Source organism: Eubalaena glacialis, chromosome 6 (genome assembly GCF_028564815.1).
Source record: "Eubalaena glacialis isolate mEubGla1 chromosome 6, mEubGla1.1.hap2.+ XY, whole genome shotgun sequence".
In the NCBI taxonomy this organism is placed as follows: domain Eukaryota; kingdom Metazoa; phylum Chordata; class Mammalia; order Artiodactyla; family Balaenidae; genus Eubalaena; species Eubalaena glacialis.
The window spans coordinates 3280109-3300939 of NC_083721.1; the positions used below are offsets into that span (position 1 = coordinate 3280109).

Here is a 20831-nt window from a genome sequence, read left to right on the forward strand (position 1 = left end):
CCCGAACGGGCTGCATGACGTGCGGGAGCCGCACAGCGGCAGGGAGATCACGCGAGCCCCCTCCGGCTGACTCTGGCCCCGGGAACCTTAGGACCAGTGGGCTCCCCGTCTGGCCTGCAGGTCCTGTCCAAGCCTGGGAGGAGCAGCGGCGTCGCCGTGATGGCTTCACGGGCCACAGCCGCCGCAGTCAGGGGCCTTGTGCTGGGGTTTACTGCTCTGCTGTTGCTGTGTTCAGTCCTGCAGGATGTTCTCTCCGGAGCTGTGGTTTGCAGTGAAGTCCGGTGGGGCAGTGTTAAGGGGCTGTAGGACTGGATCCTGAGCGGTCCCGTGATCCTGTCTCCTACCGCCCCTTCCCAGGGAAGAGGGAAAACGTTTTATATTCTAGTACTTTGAACAGCACTTTTTCTGACTTTTGAACAAGGGACCCATGTGTTCGTTTGACACTGGGCTCTGGCTGGAGAGACAGAAGCCCGCCAGCCCGGCCAGTCAGCAGAGGAGCTGCCGGCACTTCCCAGCCTGGCGGACCTGGGGCGCCCTGGAAGCCAGGCTGCTGAGGCTCCTTGGGGACACTCCACGTGGCACACAGTGTGGCTCACTCACAGCAGCCCCTGCACCTCCACAGCCAGCCTCCAAGCCATCCACCCTGGAGCCCCCATCCCCTGGGGGGGGAGGCCAGCCACACCTCCACGCAGCTCCGTCCCCTGCAAGTTTCCCTCCTATTCCAGGTGTGTCTGGTGGGTCCCTGGTCACAGTTCACGGTAAGATGAGCAGATTTCGAAAACAAATGGATGGTTACCGAAGGGGAAACGTGGGTTGGGGGGGAGGGATGAGTTAGGAGTTTGGGATTCACATACACACGCGACTATATATAAAATAGGTAATCAACAAGGACCTACTGTAGAGCACAGGGAACTCTACTCAATATTCTGTAATAACCTATATGGGAAAAGAACCTGAAGAAGCATGAATGTATGTGTATGTATAACTGGATCACTTTGCTGTACACCTGAAACTAACACAACGTTGTAAATCAACTCTACTCCAATAAAATTTTTTAAAAAGCGTAAGCAGAGAGGGGAGTAAGCATTCACAAACTTCTACAGCAATGTGGCAGAGCGGTTGTATGTGTATTGAATCTAATGATAAAAAATTATGACTTGTATTCTTTTTCCAGTTCATTTTTTCTAGTAATTTATTTTTATTGGATTTTACAAGCTGGTGATCGGAGGGGGTTCTGGTTTTTGACTTTGAGGGGGCTCTTTATTCTGGCAAGTTTCTAGGACCAGTTTCTCTTTCCTTTGTGATTGGAGGGCTGTAGCCCCGCCCTTGGCTCCTTCACTGCCCCTGTCACAAGCTTGCATTTCAATCATCCTGGGCATTTTTTATGGATTTGAATAGGAAAACCTTACTGACATATAAATTCAAGAAGGGCAGAGTTACATTCCCATATGAATACAAGCATGCAGGCACCACGGCTGGCTATTTGCAGAAGGATATTATCCCAGCTACTGCACGGGATGAAACGATGATGTATTTTTATACTGAAATCATATACTTTTTTCCTTAAAAGTCAGGATGAAATCTTCCTTCCATTCATGGATAGAGAATGCTTCAGCCAAGCTGCTTTAAAAAATAGCTGTGTGTGAGCCTCCTTTTCTAAAGGGGTCCACTCTCCCCTTCAAGGGCGTTGTCTGCAGTCCCTCTGCAGGCTCAGGACGGCTGCCCTTCTTCCTCTGTGAGTTGTGGAAGATTTTCTTCTAATACCTTAGTGCCCTGGGTTGGGAAAAACAACGATCACCTCCTAAAAAGCTTTCTGTTGCTGAACCACAACAGAGGGTAGCTATTCTTCGGGGAAGGTGCAAAATTGAAGTGGGTCAACTCAAGACCTCACCTGGGCATCTGACCAGCTCAGGCCCCAGACAGAACTGCACTCTTGAGGCGGGAGCTCTGAGTCTTTTCCTGCCCTTGTTGATGCAATTTAGTAACGAAAGAAGGACAGAGGCTGTATGGTAGCAAGGGGGCCGCAGCCTGCAGGGCACAGACAAACTCAGGCCACCGCGATCCCTGGGGGCCAGGCGAGAAGGATGCTTACAGCCAAGGGCAGGGAGGGAGAATGAGAAGGACGTGTGGGCCAGAGGCAGAGGATGAAACACAGGATGCCGGAGGGACAGAAGGATGAGGCTGAGTGAACTGTGTGTGCGAAACTGTATGGAATCCACTTAGCGTCGATGGAAATTTTATCTTCAGTAAGAGGAAACTTTCTAAGTGTGTAAGTAACTTTGGTTAATAAAAAAGCAAGCTCCCTGTGAAGACCACTGTGTTCAGAAGAGCCCGCACCTCGCCTGCCCTCCACTGGAGAGCGGGGACGACAGGACGACCGTGATCTACGGCCAGACCCTGACCACGGCCCCGGGGACAGCCTTCCTTTCAGTGCACAGGTGTCAACACTCGGCACCCTGTCTGACAAAGACGTGTGTCATCTTAGAAGATGCCTGTTCTAAGAAGGACGTCTGAAAGCCTGCCCTGAACTGTGCAGTGTTCAAGGGCAGCCCTGCTCCTCCCGGTGTGTGACATTTCATCGTCAAGGACAAACCTTGGGGTATTCCTTGCATCACATGATTTACAAAACATCCAGCCGCTGGGTTTGCTGGGGCCTGGGCACGACCTTCTGTGTAGACTGGGGACTTGTCCACAAGCAGGTGACCCCCTCTCTGCTAGAAACGGTCTCTGCTTCCAGCTGCAAAACCACGGACCGTGTCCGACCCCGAGAAAGCCAAGAGCACGAGGCTCTATTGGGAAGTTTTCTTTTTTGAACGTAATGGAGACGTGAGCAGAAATAACCAACATTTTGCCTGAGTTTTTTTTGTTTTTAAACATTTTATTTCAAAGGTCAACAACCGAGAGGCAACACCCGAGGAAACAAGTGGCTAGAGAACAATCGGAGTTTGTCTGAATCAATAACAAGATGCCACGTCTGTTCCCTAAGCTCCTGTAACACATTACCCATTTCAATAAATAAATCCGCTCCAGTGCTGTGTCACCAAGGACAGGCCCAGGTCTGTGCGTGGCATCATGGGGGAGACAGAGGGCTGGGCTGGGGGCCCGGCCTCGCCGCGTCCTCCCCACGACCCCACCCGGGGCCAGTGGCTTCGGGGCCCTTGGGGCTCCGGTGACGGGAACCCCCGGGGTTCCGGGGCGGCTGTCTGTCCTCCAGACTGTCCACAGGCTTTGACGGCTTCACCGCAGTCCACCCTGGACCGTTTCCGGGTGGGTGCAGAGCAGGGGGAAGTGCTGGGGACATCTTTTGGGTGACACGATGAGTCTGAGCTCTGTCTTGGTTTTGATGCAGGTGTCGGCTCTGTCCTCGCAGAGGCATCTCTGCTGTCTGCACCCCGACTGCCTGCAGCATCCTGACTGTCCCCTGGCACGTTCCTGCCACCTGAGCTCCACCCGCTCCGACATCCCGCGCTGAAACACCTGAGAGAGACCGAGGCTCCTCTGGGCGCCGCACACCAGCCCCGGCCGCTGTCACTCAGGATGCGGAGGGGCCACCCGGTGCGCCGAGGTGCCAGCTCGTGGGGCTCAGCGGGCGGCAGCCAGCACTGCCCACGAGCTGCTCCACCACTGCCGGAGCTCCACGGCCCGGCTGACATAGTACCAGGATTTCTCAAGGTGGCTTGTGTGTCTTTCCCAGGTGCATGTGCAAAAGGCAAGGGTAAATCACTCTTTTCAACACAGGATCCTTTATTTGAACTCTTCCTTGAAAGACAGTTTGTGAAGGACTGGCCCAGCCTCCCTCCACAAGACTCGAGGGGTCAGTGCTCCTTAAACCTGCAAGAGGAGGATGAAACAGCAGCTGGTCACCCAGCCTGCAGCGCTCAATTCACGCCCAAAGCGCAGAGCATGGAGCGTCTCCCTTCCTGCCCTGAGGCCTTGGGGACAGAAAAGGGGAGAGGACACAGGAAGGGGGAGCAGAGCCAGGCTGAGCCTGGGAGCTGCAATGTTTGTCGGAAAGCTGCAGCTCAGAGAGCAGAGCAAAGGAGGCAAATTTCCCGCACATTTTTTCACTCCATTTTGAGGAGAGATTGCCGGGATCGTATCCACACCAGGTATTTATTAGGAAAGGAAAAATGAGCGTGCATGAGGCGTGCAGTGCCAGGGACCACGGGGGAGGTGTGGTCTTTTAGGAGAAGCAGGCGTGGCAGCAGACAGGCCGGGCTGGCGCTCAGAGGCTGAGGGGCGCAGGGGGCAGGGCGCACTTACAGAGCTTGGTTTCCCGTCGCCGACCCCGGGCAGCTCAGCTCCTTGTGTATGAGGCGGAGCAGGAACTGCACCCAGAGCAAAGACAAGGCCACGGTTACTGCCAGGAGACCCTGGGGGTGGTGCCCTGCTGTCACCGGGAAGGTGCCGGAACAGCCCCGCCCCCCGGGAGCCCAACCCAGCTTGGCGCTCAAGTTCACTGTGTCTGCGGCTCTCCCGTGGGGCACTGGGGAGGCGGCTGCCCACGGAGGCGCCTCTTCCTCAGAACGTAAAGAACTTAAAAGCCTCAAGCAGAGCGGCGGGAGTGCCCCGCACAGCCGCCCACGGGCCAGGTTCCAGGGCAGGGCTGCTGGGCACCGAGTCCCCTGTGTCACTGCGGAGGCCGTGCTCCTGGGAATAAAGCCCTTAGGACAGATTCCAGCCAGAAGGATGTCTGTTTAAAATGAAACCAGTCCAATCATAAAGTGTCCAAATGGGAAAAAGACAGAGAGTGAGGACAAGGTGACCCATGGTCACGGTGACACCGGGGGAGATAGGGTGACTCTGAGGACCAGGCGAGTGTCCGCAGCCAGCGGCACCGGAGGCTGCCCGGCCATCCTGGGAGCAGCCCTGTTTCATGGGGCGGCTTCTGCGAGAGCCCCGGCCCTGCCGCCTCAGGGCCTGCTGGTCGCCCCACCAACTGCTCAGACGTGACAAAAGCGGCCGTCTGTATGCACTACCCAGCTGGGAGAGGGCCTCTTGGCCCCAGAGCCCGCCCAGGTGGCTGAAGCCCCGTGTGACGGGGGTCAGAGGGAGAGGAGAAGGCCCGGGGCTCGGAGAGCAGGCCCCCAGGCGTGATCACAGCTGGACAGTCCGCAGGCCCCCAGGGTCACCTGTGGGTTCGTGGAGGTCCAGCCTCAGACGCGGAAGGAGGTGAAACTGGCCTACTGACCCCAGAAGAGAAGAGGCGTGTCTGGTCTTTAAGGCTGAAAAGACTGTCCTCAGTGGAACCACCGAGCCGTCTGCTGACCGTCCTTCTCGCTCTCTCTCCTGCAGCGATTTTGGCTGTAGCCTCTCATTTAATCTAGCCGGTCCCTCGGCCTCGCAGTTATTGTTTGCCTGTTATGTGTTTTCCCTTTCTTTCCCTTTCGTCCTTTCTGACATTTCAGGTGTGCTTCCTGTAAGTAACTGGAGTCGGGGTTTCCAAGCCGGTCTGCCATCCGCCGGTGACTGCAGATCCGCCTGGATCCTCTCCCACGCCCCTCACACCCAGCTCTTTTCTCTTCAACGACTGCTTTGACCTCAGGTTCTCCAGTTTCTTCCTCTGGGACTCCTCCTGGACGGTGCTGGGCCGTCTCATCTGAGCCTCCAATCTCTATCTGCTCCCTAGTATTTTCCATCTTTCTCTTTCTGGGCTGCATTCTGGATGATTTCCTTATACCTGTATCTCACCAGCTCTGTCTTTTTTAGTTCTTGTTCTTTGCTCATGAATTCAGTTCCTTCTTTGCCATCTTTGGTAATTTTCTTTTCATCTTTTTTTAATTGGAGTCTAGTTGATTTACAATGTGGTGGCAATCTCTGCTGTCAGCAAAGTGACTCAGTTATACACATATAGACAATCTTTTTTTATATTCTTTTCCATTATGGTTTATCCCTGGAGATTGGATATAGTTCCCTGTGCGCTACAGTAGGTCCTTGTTGCTTATCCATCCTCTGTATAATAGTTGGCATCTGCTGACCCCAAACTCCCAATCCTTCCCTCCCCCACTCCCCCTCCCCCTTGGCAACCACAGTCTGTTCTCTATGTCTGTGAGTTTGTTTCTGTTTTGCAGATAGGTTCATTTGTGCCATATTTTAGATTCCACATATAGGTGATATCATATGGTATTTGTCTTTCCCTTTCCGACTTACTTCACTCAGTATGATCATCTTAGTAATGTTACAAGTGTTTATTTTTACAGTTTATCCGATAACCCTTTTACCTGCTGTTTGGGGGTCTGTTTCTTGTGCCTGTCGCTTCATTGCAGTGGGCCGTTTCCTGCTGTTTCCTGATTTGGGACTGTGAGCTCAGCGGCAGCTGGGTGTTCGAGACCCCATGCAGCGGGGGTGAGGTCTGTCCCGCTCACGTGGTTTGAGATGTGCTTCTACCGAAGAACCAGGTGTATCACCGCCCCAGAACCAGCTTTACTTAATTTTCTGTGGGTGTTATGTAATATTTACATAATGTTAAGTTAAAAAACTGAAGGTTACTGTAAGCAGGTCCATGGCTAAAAGTTCTCAGGGAAGACTTCCCCCCAATCTGGTGAGCGGACCAAGACGGCACAGATCCTGGGTGTCTTCTGTACCAGTGTGCAGACGTACGTGCTTTCACTACACGCAGGGACCCCCGACGGTCCGGGCTTGATGAGGGGTCTCCACTTCCAGCTCCGCATCCTGGGCCCGCCCAGCACCTCGCCTCTGAGTCCCAGCGGTGTGGGAGGGGAGGCATGACCACCCAGCCCCTCAATTCCTGAGGCTGACGACTCACCCTGGCTGCTCCAGCATCAGCTTGGGTGCTTAGTTTAGTTATCTTTACATTCTGGGGTCCTGGGGATATCCTTTCCTTCCTTACGAGTTTAGCTGTGCTTTAAAAGGAAGTTTAGTGTATATATTACCTGGTATTTCTGAAACTGAAGTGTTTTCAGTCTTAAACAGCCATAACGATGGAAGTTTCACTGCTGCTTGGCAGAAATGATCTGGGGACTTAATTGAGGAACTGCTTTTAACACCTAACAGGTTCATAAGTTGAGAGTCGGTATTTGATTCTGTATGAAATGGGGGGAGCTGTGTCTTAGGGCTTCCGGGAATGAAAATATAAAAGTTTCATTTAATTGATGGAGTTGATATTTCCAAGATCCTCAACTCATTTGTAAGGGGATCAACATTCGGTTTTCCGGGTGACGCGAGAGGAGACGGTGGCTTCAGGTCTGGGCCCCTGCGCGGGGTGACCAGTCGGGGGGCGCGGTGGCCACTCTTGCAGGTGGCCACTGCAGGGCTGTGCCGTCGGGACCGGCCTTCTCCATCCCAGGGAAAGCCTCCGACCTTCGCATGCAGGAGGGGACAGACGCGGGGCGCAGAGACCGGAGTGCTCAGCGCTGCGTGGGCGGCCCCGGCTCCTCTTCTGAACTCCAGCCCTTTGGGTGTGGGAACCAGCTGCTTCCCCAGTGCGGCCGACTGGGGGCAGGAGGGGCGTGGGAACAGTCGTGGCACCGGGTGGGAGGCCAGCTCGGTGCACCGTCCCCTTTAATCCCCACGGTAATCCCGTCCCTGGTGCTGTTATTCTGCCCACTTCACAGGTGGACGCTTCGTAGCAGAGGGGTTCAAGAACCCACCCGAGGCACACACGAGCCCCCTCTCAGCCTCTCTCCCATCCTGCTGCAAACCACCTGCTGCTGCTTCGGACATCCGTTTAAACCAGAGAAAGGGCCTAGGACCACGAACATTTAGGGGTCTGTCACCGGCCCAAACTCCGCCAAGAGCCGCAGGAGTCCGCAGGAAAAAGCGCCACCAGTGTTTGGCTGACAGCCACAGAGACACTCGTGAAAGCTACTTGGGTGAAAAGCAGGATGACTCACCACTAAGGCACAGGCGTCTGCAAACATCAGCATGTAGAACACGTTGTTCCATCCCGACGGGGAGAGGAGCCCGGCCAGCAATGGGCCCAGTGCTGCTCCTGGAACGAGGCAAAGGGACACGCGTGGTGCTGTGTGCAGAAAACTCTGGAACGTGACTACCCAAAATACCCAGGCCCAGTAAATATACAGGAAGGTGCTCAACACCTTACTCCTAACTTAAAAAAGCACGTTAAGGGGACTTCCCTGGCGGTCCAGTGGTTAAGACGCCAAGCCTCCACTTCAGGGGGCATGGGTTTGATCCCTGGTTGGGGAACTAATATCCCGCAAGCCACGAAGCGTGGCCAAAAAAAAGAAAAACCACATTAAACGCTAAAATTTCACTCTCACCTGTCAGATGGATAAGGGATAAAAAAGCCTGGTACTCGTACTGGTGAGGGCAGGATTGGTACAAGCTTTTTTTGGAAGCAAATCTAAAAGTATGTCTTCACTTTACAATATCCATTCTTTTGACAAAGCAATCCCATTAAAAATTATTATAAAGTAGTCAGAACCTAATGCACAACCTTAGATATTCTTATGCTATAAAAATATTTGGTTAAATATGAATAAGGTTTGTAGGTGTTAATACTGTATCACTGTTAACTTCCTGATTCTGACCTCTGTACTGTGGTTATACCAGGAATTCCTTGTTTTGGGGGAATACACGTTAATACATAGCTATTGGTAAAACGGGCAGCATGTCTGCAATTTACTCTTAAGTGGTTTGGGAAGAAACATTCACGTGTATATTCATAAGTATACACGCATGTGTGTGTACATATGCGCCCGTGTGTGGGTGTGTATGTATAGAGAGAGACAGAGAAAAGAGAGAGAGAGGGAAGAAGAGGGAATGATAAAGCAAATGTGATTTCTTTGTACTATTTTTGAAACCTTTTTGTAAGTCTCAAATTACGTCAAAATAATTTTTTAAAAACGATAAAACAAAAGAAAGCAAATATTCCTCAAAATATCCAAAGATATCGGTTTAAGAATGTTTGTTGCAGCAGTTGTTATTTTCCTAAGAGAGACTGGAATAAGTTATGAAACGCGTGTAGGATGGTTCAGTGGCTTGGAACAGGAAGAAGCATGGAGAATTCACACCAAGTTACTGACTGAGATTTAACCTCTGAGAGATAGGATGAAGAGGGTCTTTCCTACGTTAGACGTGCTAATGTTGTTTTAAGTGTTCACAAAGAGGGCTTACTATTTTTATAATCGGAGAAGCAATTGTGTTTTTTTAAAGTCACAGAAGGACTCCAGGTAGACGTGGTGGATTGTTCACATGTGCTTATCTCTTCCCTCCCGAACACCCCAGGATGAACCATAACTGAGTTAAAAAAGATTAAAACCCACAAGGAGACGGGTGGATGAGAGAAGGCAGTGCTTTTGAGGATGGGATTTAAAGGGCGTGACTGGCACGGTTTTCCTTGCTCGCGAGAAGGGGCCGGGGACTCCCAGCTCAGAGCCAGACTGCCCAAGTGCACGAGGCAGGGGAGGGGGGGCAGTAGGAGAAGACGGGATCTGGCTGAGACTCTTCTATAATGAACTGTTAGATACGACCCTCCAGCCCCTCTGATCCCAGGTTTCTCCTCCTCAGCATCACTACTCAGTGATCACTCCCCACACCCACCCCCCAGGAGAGCAGAAGCTTAACCTTGCCTCCCAGTGGCAAGAATGCTGGCAGTGAGGTCACACCCCTGTGGGTCCTGGTGGGGGAGGGGTCTCCTCCTCCAGACCCCAGTTGGACCCCAAAGACCAGCAGTTGACATGCCCCCCATGCAGAAAGGGCTTCTGACGAGTTCTTAGTGGCTCCGTCTTAAATATGAATATATGATGGGATGGCCAAGGTTCACCCGTGTCAGAGGAAAGCCTCAACGTGAAAGCAAACAAGCTGGGAGGAGGGGGAATCTGGAGGAAATAAAGAAACTGTGGAGAAGAACATTCCCAGGAAAATGTCATACCCTCCGAGAACTAACAGAAAAAGAAGTTGAATCATGCGAAACTCCCACTTTTGTGTCTGAAAACCATCCAACGTCAGCAATTTCACAGGATTCAATCTCACAATACTGCATCCAAGAAGTAAGAACAGGATGCACTAAAAGGGCAGAATGACACTAATGAATATAGCATTGTGATGCCTGAAATAAAAAGTTCAGTACGGAAGTTGGAAAGGAAAGCCAAGAACATCTCTGAGAAAGTAGAGGAAAACAATAAAGACATCGTCAGGCAAGGACAAAAGAAAATTGAAGGATGAATCCAGAAAGTTAAACATCCAATAGGTTTTCTAGGAAGACAAAAACAGTAGAGACTTGTCAAAGAGAAAACACAGCACACTTTCCCAGGGAGGCAGGGCATGTGTTTCCAGACTGGGTGGGCCCCAGGTGCCCAGGACACGGGGGATGCAAAGAGGCTGCAGAGGTAAAGGGAGCCCGGGGGCCTCCAAGAGGAAAGACCAGAGGTCAGAGGTGGAGGCCTGGGCAAAGGGTGACAACGGGCTTCTCTGTGGTGACAACGGGAGCTAGAAGACACCAGAATTCTGGAGAAAAAGGACTCTCAGCTAGAATTCTATACCCAGACAGACTATCCATCAAGGGAGAGAACTGAATCCAGACCCCACAGACTCCCGAGCTCTCAAATCTGCCTCCTGCGAACTATTCCTTGGAAGCTACTAGGAGACGTTTTCCACCAAAGAGGAGAAGTAAACACGGGATCTAGGAAATGGGTCCACCGTGGGCAAGACATGAAAGGGGCTTGCAGGAGGGCAGTACAAGCAGCTCTGGGATGAGAGCCGTGTCCTAGGCAGAGCACAGGGGTCACGTGGCTGCAGGGCCCCTCGCAGGCTGCCGGCCATGCTGGAGAGGAAGGAACAGCCGAGACAGAAATGTAAACAAAAGGGAAAACGGGACATTTGTTACTTTGGGGAAAAACAAAAATGTGCATATTAAGGATGTATATAGTTAAAGTTTATTTCTGGGCTCAAGAGTGAGTGATGTTAAGCAGTCAGGATGGTTGGGGAGGATGAGAGGAGGGGCTGTGGGGAGCAGGTTCCCCAGCTTCCTCACCAGGAGGACAGGAGAGAAGGTCAAAAGGTGATGGATCAAGAAACGTGTAAATGTATATGTGGGGAAGACCGGAAAGAATGGTCGAAAGTGATGGCTTCTAGAAAGAGGGGGAGGAGGGGGCGTGGGCAGGCGACTGTCATTTTGCATTATAATAAGTTTCTAAGACTACTATCTGGTTTCTAAAGTAACACTGTGTGTTACTTTGAGAAAATAAAAATTAACTTGAAGAAACTCAGGGCTCTATTTAATCGCTCTGCATAAACATATAGAAACAGCCAGCCTTGCAGCCCACTGGGATGCAGTTCTCAACCCTGTGAACGCACCAAACACATGAACTGGTGTCCCTGCAACCGTCTGGCTCTGGTGAATTGCGAGAAGGCACCAGCTTGTCCACAATTAGTCAAGCTCTGTCTCCGTCGGAACCAACATTTAATAAATACATCAGGGTAAACGCCCTTGTGAACAGAATTTCTGCTGGAACAGTGTGAATTTCCACTTGAGCCTTGCTTTGCTTCCATCTACTTGGGCAGCACTGAAGCAGAGAAACAGTGGGGGAGACACAGTGGTGGACGTGCCTGCATGCCGTTTCCATGGCGACCACCTCCTCTGTCCTGGTGCACTGGGGCTACCAGAGCCCATGGAGTCCGAGTCTCAGCCAGACCCCGGGTGCAGGACCTGCAGCCATCAGGTGGGTGTGATGACTCCGGACGATCAGCTTTTAGTGCAGAGGACTGCAGAGGTCAGGGATGGTCTGAGTTAGCCTCTGCCCTCCTTCTGTGAGGGGTGACAGGTGTTCAGAGCTGGGCTTTGGTTCGTCCTGCAGCTCAGAGCCTGCCCCCGATTAGAGACGCAGAGTCTCTACCCTGGGCCGAGGACTTCTGCTTCCCTCTTGTTTTGAGGAGGATATCAAGAAAAATGTGTTCTTTAGGCTACTTCATAATTTCCTTCTTTTTAACCCCCCATCTTCTGCTTTAAAATGCAATCAGGGCTGCCGGCCAGGCTCCCAATTTGCTTTCAGAAAAGGGTGTCACAGTGGGCGCTGGACTGACTCAGATGGAGTCCTCTGTGGACAGAAGGTGGAGAGGATGCTGCCGGGCCACACAGCCCCTCAGAGCCGTGCTCAGCCCAGGAGTCTCCCCACGGCGCATCTTCCAGGCCGTGCGAAACTTCTCAGGGGCCACGTGAGCCCGGGGCGGGGCGTGCTGGCAGGCCGCGGACACCCGTCACACAGCACGGCCCCCCGCCCTACCTCCCTAACCCCAGACCTGTACCCCGGTTCCCAAGAGGTGCCCCCGAGGGGATGGTCTCACCGAGAACACCAGAGTGGCGGCCGCTATCACAGTGCGGCACGAGCAGGGACTGGGGAGGCCCTGTCCCAGTGAGCCGTGCAGGCTGAGGGGGGCCCGGGGCCTCTGCTACCCGGCCCCTCATCTTCGAACCCGACAGCCTGGATGGGAGACCGCCCGGCCCGCCTGCGATCTCCCGTCTTACAGCCACCGGGCAATTCCTTCCTCACCCACTTACTGAGTGCCTGCTCCGTCCCAGGCACCGTCTCGGGGCTCAGAGTACAACCGAGAACGAAACAAACTCCTGTCCTCCTGGGGCTTCCATTCAGGTGCAGGGAGAGAGGACCGTACAGAGTAGACAGGTGGACGGTGCTCCAGAGGAGGGCGGGCCAGCGGGGAGAGGCCCTGAGCCTGGGCAGGGAGGGTCCGCACGCCCCAGACAGGGTGGACCGAGGAGGGCCCACGGAGAGGCCAGTATTGGGTGGAACTGTGCTTACAGAGCCGCTTTGGTCCGGCAAGCGCTTGGTTTACTGTTACAGGGGTGTTCCAGACCCACCAGGGCCCCTCCCCACCTGGCCTGCCCTCTCTCTCATTGTCCCCCCACTTCAGGGGCCTGGGGCAGTAGGTGACACATCAGGATGCAACCGAGATCCTCCGCAGCAGCCGTGGGGGCCACTCCAGCCCACCTCCCAGCTTCAGTTCCCGCGCCTCCAGAAAGGGGCCCTCGCCGACGCAGGAGCCCGGGGCAGGCAGCTCTGGGGTCTTGGCAGGAGGGGTCCCGGTCTGTGTGCTCCTCCCAAGAGGCTCAACAAAGGTCAAGGACGTTGCTGTCAGCCTTCTGACTCACGGATCAGGACAGGCTTGCTGTTTACCAGCTCCCATCTGCCCAGCTCAGAGCGGTGAGTTGTTTATTTTGCTCCTCTTTCCCTCTAGAATATGCTACTGCATTCTCCCCAAGATCCTTAACGGGGCTGGTAACACTCGGAGTCTTGTGTGCCATGGGACCCACCGGTTCACCTGCCATTTATATTGAAATAAGATTCTATCTCCCTTGAAACGACTGTGATAAACAGTCAGTGGCCCAGTGGCCCGTAGGCCATAGTCTGCCCACCACCGGCTTGGAAGAAAACCTGGGCCCACCTCCTTTCAGACCGAGGAAACCTTGTTTTGCCAGCCACATGCGCAGGTCTCCTCTGGAACCATCCGACCAAAGAGGATAGGCAGGGCCAGCCACCTCTTTGCTCTGGGTTTGCATGTGCTTTTGATCTGCTCACATTTTAAGAAGGCCAGCTGATCCTAATATCACCAAGGCAACTGGAATCCTGGGCGTCTGTTAACTAGGATGTGACGATGTGTCTCCCCTAGGGCCACACTGATGGGCTAAAAGCATCCACGTACCTACAGACCCAGTTCCGTCAATGATGGCGGTCACGGTGGCCAGGGCGTGGGAGTTTCCCTTCAGACTTTTATGAGTCCCCTAGAAGAGAGGGAAACACAAATGTGAAACACGTCCCAGCAACAGCAGAGGCAGAAATAAACCTACACCTCCTATATGACAATTCACCCAAATCATTTTGCAAAGCAAAATGTGGGGTATTTCCATCAGAAAATTTAAGTTCGATTCCATCCCAAACTCACCTTGGAAAAAGATGCAAAGTTTCAAGTGCTTTTAATAGTAAGAACTCATCAGAAATACTTGTCCAAATATATTCAAGTTTGAAAAAAGTTCTTAGAATTCTCTTCAATAAACAAATCTTTCCTCGGCACAATCACCGAGGTACCGTATCAGCCAGCGTGGAAAATGAAAAGATGAATGGTGTTCGTCTGGTCCCTAAGCTGTGCCACTGCTGATGCCCACGTCCATGCGTCTGCCTGGGGCTTTCTGTGTCGTGGGTGAGATGGCTCTGCAGTATCTAATTAATGGCAAATGCCCGGGGACGGGTAAGAGGGCAGGACCCAAGAAACCAATGTAGGGGGCACAAGTCCTAAATAAAAAACCAACAGGACCTCTGGTTTTCAAAAAGCCACACATATAGGTTTTGGGGAAAAAAATCTCAAACTGAGGACAATAAAAGGAAAAAATAAAGCAGGAAAAATAGTGCCTGGAAACCTAAAACTATACAAATAAACCAAAGCTTGTAAAATACAACAAGTGCTTGTGTGTGTATACATACATCTATAGTATAAAATAAAGCACACACACGAAGAGTTAATCCCCCAGAATCCACGTTTTCCGGAATCTGTGAAAGTCCCTCCTCCGTCCTCTAACTCCATGAGGGCGAACACGCTGCTGGTCTGGTGTACACCCTTCCAGAATGTTCTGTGCTCACACAGACAGGAGCTTGGACACGCTTTGTAAAGGCAGTTTTAGGAGCAGTCTGTCGACGTGAGGGGGGGCCAGAGCCCTCGTGGGGACGCGGAAGAGAAAAGCACCCCCTCCCACTCCTCCCTCCTCTTCTGCTCTCGGCTGACCTGTCAGGGCAGGACTTCTGGTTCTGCCCGGAAGAAAAGAGCCTGGGATGCCGAAGACAGTGCAGAGGGCAGGCTGGTGGCTCTAAGAGGGCCGAGGGCCAGGCAGACGCACTGCCCGCGGCCCTAAGAGAAGGGGACACGGGAGCAGGCGTGGGGACTGCAGAGGCATGGGCTTGCTGTGGTTTCCAAACAGGAGAGTGAGCTGGCGGCTGGTGGGTTCTGGGTCTGGTGCAGAAAGGACCTGAGAGATGCCGAAGTGAAGAGGGGGCCACTGGAGCTGGCAGGAAAGTTCAAGGGCACTCGGGAGCTGGCTGGGGGAGGGGATGCAGGACCAGATGGCTGAGAGGCCTGGCCGCCCTGCCCACAAGTCTGTAAACCAGTTCTGGGGAACTGCTCATGATTTTAAATAAGCTTTTAATTTTAGAATAGTCTTAGAGTCACGGAAAATTTGCAAAGAGAGAGCAGAGTGTGGTAAACCCTGCTCCCACTTTCCCCTGTGTTAACATCTTACACCTTTACGCTGTGTTCATCACGATGAATGACCCACTACCGATGCAGTACTCACGAAAGTCTACACTGTATTCAGACCCCCTGGGTTTTTACCTAGTGTCTAATTTAATCTCTCTCTGTCCCAGGATCCCACCCAGAACACTGAATAACATTTAGTCGTTGTGTCTCCTGGGGCTCCTCTTGGCTGTGACAGCTTCTCAGACTTTATTTCTGGGACTTTCCTTGTTTCTTGTGATTGGATGGGGTGTGGGTTCTGGGAGGGGGACCACGGAGGTGAAGGGCCATGCTCATCACCTCTTACCCGGCATCCGTGCATCAATGCATCCCTGCTGGTGTTGGTGGTGACCCCTGGCGGAGGTGGGGCTGTCAGGTTTCTCCCCTGAGAAGTTACTCTATTTCCCCCTCCCCACGCTGCCCTCTGTGGGAGGACATCCCTGTGCACAGCCTGCCCCTTAGGAAAGGGGGGGTGTTCTCCCTCCCCCAGGGCAGAGGACCTGCATAAACCCTTCTGTGCAAGACACTTGCCTCTTCTCTCCCGTTTATTTATGGAAACCACCTTCTAACAGGGGATTTTGTATTTCAGTGCAGTGCATCCTTCAGATGTCCGCACATGGCCACTGCACGAAATGACTGTCTTTCCTATCAGGTGGATGAGACAGCCCTGCTCTCTCAGGGTCCCTAAGGGCAAGAGTCAAATATCATCTGTAAGAAGCCTCCCCTCCAAGGAGAACTGGTCAGGAGCCCCCGTGGATTCCAAGGCCCTGGGTGGCCCTGCCGTGGCATTCACCACCCTGTACATGAACCATTTCTTTACCATGTTGGCCTCCTACCTGGAGTATGTCCTCCCAGGGCCAGGACCCCACTGGGCTTGTCCCTGAAGTCCCCAAGACCAGCAGGGGGCTGGGCACAGAGGGGGCACCCGGGGTGGGCTGGACTCTGCTGAGGCCCCGAGGAGGGGCTCTGGGGCACACGGCCACCAGCCTCCGCGGCTGCCAGGGCAGCTCAGAGGAGCGAGCCAGATGCTGGCTTCGGACCTCGGGCCTCAGACCATCTCGGTCCACTCGTTTATGGGACGGGACTGCCATGTCCCCTTATTTGCTTCAGAAGACTCTTGGCATCCTTACTGGTCATCTGCAAAAGAGTGCTTACAGAAACAGACCGTCTTACTAACAGAGACCACTGCGTCATGATGGAAGGGGTGGCCACCCCGGGCAGCACCTGGCCCCGGCTCTGCGCTGAGCTGCCCGCACTCACCAGGTCGGCGGAGACGGCGGTTGTGATCAGTGCATACGGCCCGCTGACCAGGGCCCCGCTGAGGAGCAGCATGGCTGTGGGAAACGGAAACCGGGAGGGGGGATTCAGCCAGCAGGACAGGGCCCTGCGGGAGAGCCTCTACCGTCTTAGCTACTCCCTAGGTGGGCATCCCGGAATCACACATGGGTCGGCACGCAGGCCGGTGCGGGGAGTGGCCGCTGCTGGGGCAAGCGTCACAAACATCTTCCTTCAAACTTGCCCTGAGGTTTCTCTAAGTCCAACCACACTTTCCCAAAGACCCAAGCTCTGCTCAGAGGACCTGGTCCCCGCCTGCTCAACCCTGATGGGCAGCAGCTGTTGTCAAAAGCCAAGAGAAACTGAGAGCCCCGGCGCCCGGGCACAGACGGGACCACAGACGGGACCACAGACGTGACGCGGGGGAGCGCCTGGATGCCACCACCAGCCACAGCCTCGCCTGTAGCAGACAGGGCTTCCTCTCTGCACCCACAGCTGCACAGCCCAGCGCCGCATGGGCGGGACCACCGAGCTCATAACTTGTCCCCTGGGCTCACTTTCCCAGACCATCCTCTGGTTCACATTCCTCTGTGCGGAAGCTTCTGGACCGAGGGGTCCCAGGAAACTCCATGGTCTCCTTGAATCAGGAACCTGCCCTCTGGATAACTTTTAATGGGATCCCTACCAATCCCCACTGCTGTCACATGACAACAGAAGAAGTATTTACTCAGTGTCAGAGCCATAATTTGATAGCGCTCCTTGCAGGAAGTTAAAAATAGCAACTGTGCCCAGAATGGCAGCTGACAGAGCAGCTAAGAGGGGACGGTGCCCCTGGGTTGGTGATGCTGGGGGTGCAGGTCTCTGCAGCCCCGCCTGCTGCCTTCCAGGGGATGTGCGGCTTCTCTGAGTGCCTCCTGCACTGGGCACCCAGAGCTTCTCACCGCCCCAGCCCAGGGGCCTGCACCCTCCCACGCTGGCCCTTAAACCTGAGGCCTCAGGTCTGGGAGCAGGAGTCTCTATGGGCCCCTCCCATCTGCCCCCCCATCCCCCAAAGAGGGACACGGGGACAATTTTAGCCACATCGCACAAACTGCATGCTTCTTTGTTGATTTTTAAATTTCATTTCACAAACCTGTGTGGACAAAAAAAAAAAATGTGTGTGAAAGAAAAGAAAGGCCTCAAAGACTCACCGATGGTGGCTTCTAGACCCATTTTGCTGATGGCAGAGAATACGTAGAGCTGTGAACGATGTCAAAACCAGAGAAAGACACAGGTTTACTACGACTAGCTGAGAGATTACCCAGGAATCTGTATTTCTGAAAAGGTGACTCTCAGGCAGCCAACCAGACAGTGGAAACCCCTAGAAAGGAAGGAAGGCCACGCCGCCCTGGCAGGCTACCCAAAGACAGGCATCCAGAGTGTTCGGCAAACTGTCCCCAGGCTTGTCCCAGACACACAGGGTCTGATCACCCTGTGAGCTGGGAACCCAGGCGGGTGTCCCCACTCTGAGCTCCCAGGGGAGGGGCCTGGGTTTGGGACAGCTCCGCCTGAGCTCCATGTCCCCTCCCAGGCTGTCTGTCCCGAACACCAGGGCCTGGGTGGCGAGGGGGCCACACTCAGCACTTCTGAGTCAAGGTTCTTTGAGTGTCTGTGCTGGGCAGTGTCCAAGACCCCAGGACGACTGAAGACTGGGCTTTGTTCTGGGGACGGTCACAGCCCAGTGGAGTGGCAGATGGGCAAATAAGTAGAGTGCAGGTTGACAAGTAATAATACTATGTACGATGTTGCTGTTTGTGAAAACAGTGATGGTATAACGATGCTCCCCTTGATCCTCACGTTCACACTGTGAGGTGGTGCTACTGTCGTCCTCATTTTTCAGATGAGGAAACTGAGGCTCAGAGGGAAAGTCAGCCGCCCAAGGTCATGCACTACTAAACACTCGAAAAGCAGTGGAACCTGTATTATGATGGGAGGGTTGACGCTGCCTGGGGAGGCGGGTAGGACAGCTGCAGCAGGGACCCTAAAAATGAGCAGGAGCCTGTTGGGGGAGGGGAAGGGAAAGGGGGAAGGGTGTCCCAAAGGGAACAGTCCACACGGCACACGTGAAGCCAGGGATGAGTGAGAAGCAGCGTTGCTGCACGTGTGCAGTGTGCAGGGAGCAGTGTGCAGTGTGCAGGGAGCAGTGTGCAGTGAGCAAGGAGAATGTGCAGTGTGCAGTGTGCAGTGTGCAGGGAGCAGTGAGCAGTGTGCAGTGAGCAGTGTGCAGTGTGCAGGGAGCAGTGTGCAAGGAGAATGTGCAGTGAGCAGGGAGAGTGTGCAGTGAGCAGTGTGCAGTGAGAGTGTGCAGTGTGCAGGGAGCAGTGTGCAAGGAGAATGTGCAGTGTGCAGTGTGCAGTGAGCAGTGTGCATGGGGGAGGGGGAGAGTGAGTGGGGGCGGGGGGGCACTGATTGGGGTTGAGGTGATGCCAGTTCCCAGAAACCAGAGCCCTGAGAGGAGGGGGCCCGGGCAGCTGGTGTGTGTGCTGGGGGAAGACAGAGAAGCTGTTTCCGGAGGCGCAGGGGCCCTGACGAGGTGGGGGCTGGTCTCACCGTCGGGGCTGCAAGCAGCAGCATCAGGCCGCAGGTGGAGGCCCTTTTCTCCAGTCGATCGGAGATCACACCCGCCAGGATCCCACCTGCAAGGGAGAGGGAGGGTCCTGAGGGGCGTGTGTGGCCAGGGCAGGACCCCGTGGAGAGGAAGCAGGACCCTCGCTGCAGCAGCGGCAAGAAGAGAACGACCTCCTCTCCAGACCCGTTTCCGCAGCCCGTGAGCAGGAAGCTGCCCCAGCGCTGCCGACCCGCGACCCGAGGGCACCTAGGTCTAGGGGTCGGCTTTCAGGCTGGCCTCAAAGCCCCTTTGCCTGTGAGGGTCCTAACGCCGCCCATCTGTCGCCCACGTGAGGCGTGCCCTGGTCCCCAGGGAGCACCAGCTCACGGCCCAGGATGGGGAGGGACCTGCCCTCAGAGGCCCGGCTCGGGGGCCTCCCAGTTGGAAGTCCACTCAAAGAGCGTGTGGGCCACGGGCGTTCACGCAGCGCCACGGTGGCGAAGGTTTTAGTCAAAGTGGAACAAAAATGAACTCACCGAAGATCCCGCCCACATCAAACAAGGTGGAGAGCTCCCCGGCCTTCTTGACATCAAGGTGATCTATTAACGTGACAGCAGAGCGTCACCGCAAGCAAGTCGCAGCAGCCTGCGAGCCGCACACAACATTCTTTTGTTTCAGAAGCACGATTTAAACCAAGCAGCAGTTATTAGATCCATTATCAGATTCGTATCAAGGTAGTAATTATCAGAGGAGAAGGAAGAAAAAGAGTCCACTCTGTGGGCAGACACACAGAAAGGATGAAAACGGAACACTGCTAACGGAAAGGTGAGGATCCCCCTGGCACAGTCTGAGCATCACCCCGCCTTTGCTCTGTGGCCCCCTCGGGGCAGCCGTGAAGTCAGACACCGCCCGAAGGCGAGGCAGAGCCTGTGGGGCACCACCTGGGGAAGGGGCTGGCCCGCAGGAGCGCCCTGGACACGGACCATACGACCCCCAGCTTTCAGGCTGGGGGGGGGCTGGAACCTTCTCCTCCAGAGGAGGGGACCGAGGTCTCCTCACGCTCAGCTCAGGATCCGTCTCTGGACTTAGCACAAACCCTGAGCTTTAAGCTGGATTCCGGCTGGCCAGCGCCTGGAGGTTTGGGAGCCTCCGGACTGTGAATCAGGTCCTGCCCTTCCTAGAGGCCCGAATGGCACAGACCGGGAACTCTGCTCTTTTCAAACAATCCCTCAGATGGTAAATGCCGGTAACTCATGATGTGAGCCCTTCGCAGTCACAGGAGACCGCTGGGGTGGAAGGTGCAGGGCTGGCCTATCAAGGGCCCACCTGTCTACACTGCGTGCGCCTTGCCTGCGGTAATGAGTGGAGGTCGCTAGCCCGGGAAAGAAGCTCCGAAGCCCCGCCTAGACCGGGTCCCTGCTAACATAGGGTGGTCCCCTCACCGCCTCCTCAACCTCCATCCCCGAGAAACTCAGCCCTCCGGCCTGGGGCTCCCATCCACCTCTGCGGGTCCCACGTCACCGCCAGGAATTACTGGTCTGTACTCTGGAGCCCCCGTGTCCCAAATGTCTCCTCTTTCCACGTTCGCTACAGCCCGCTCCTCCCGGGGACCCTGGTTTCTTTGCTTTGTCCTCACAATCCCTGACCCCGGGGCCCAGAGCTCGGGGCCCTCCTTGACCATCCCTGTCCCTTTAGCCGCGGCTGCAGCCCCTGCACAGGACCTCTCCCCTGAGGAGCCGCTGGTCCCTGCCCA

The 20831-nt window shown here is 54.4% G+C and overlaps 1 protein-coding gene across 5 annotated transcripts in view; it reads right to left on the reverse strand.

Moving 5' to 3' along the window:
* Positions 1–296: 296 nt before the first annotated feature.
* Positions 297–20831, reverse strand: part of SLC37A1 (solute carrier family 37 member 1) — a 68854-nt gene continuing 48319 nt past the window's right edge. Inside the window, exons 13-20 of one of the 5 annotated variants that reach the window (XM_061193878.1) lie at positions 19615–19677; positions 19081–19166; positions 17682–17730; positions 16477–16550; positions 13639–13717; positions 7854–7951; positions 4264–4328; positions 3741–3831 (exon numbers count right to left, since the gene is read on the reverse strand). In XM_061193878.1, the coding sequence (XP_061049861.1) occupies positions 3816–3831; positions 4264–4328; positions 7854–7951; positions 13639–13717; positions 16477–16550; positions 17682–17730; positions 19081–19166; positions 19615–19677 (530 nt within the window). In that variant the 3' untranslated portion in view covers positions 3741–3815. The other 4 variants (XM_061193879.1, XM_061193880.1, XM_061193881.1 and 1 more) reach the window with 4 other exon arrangements.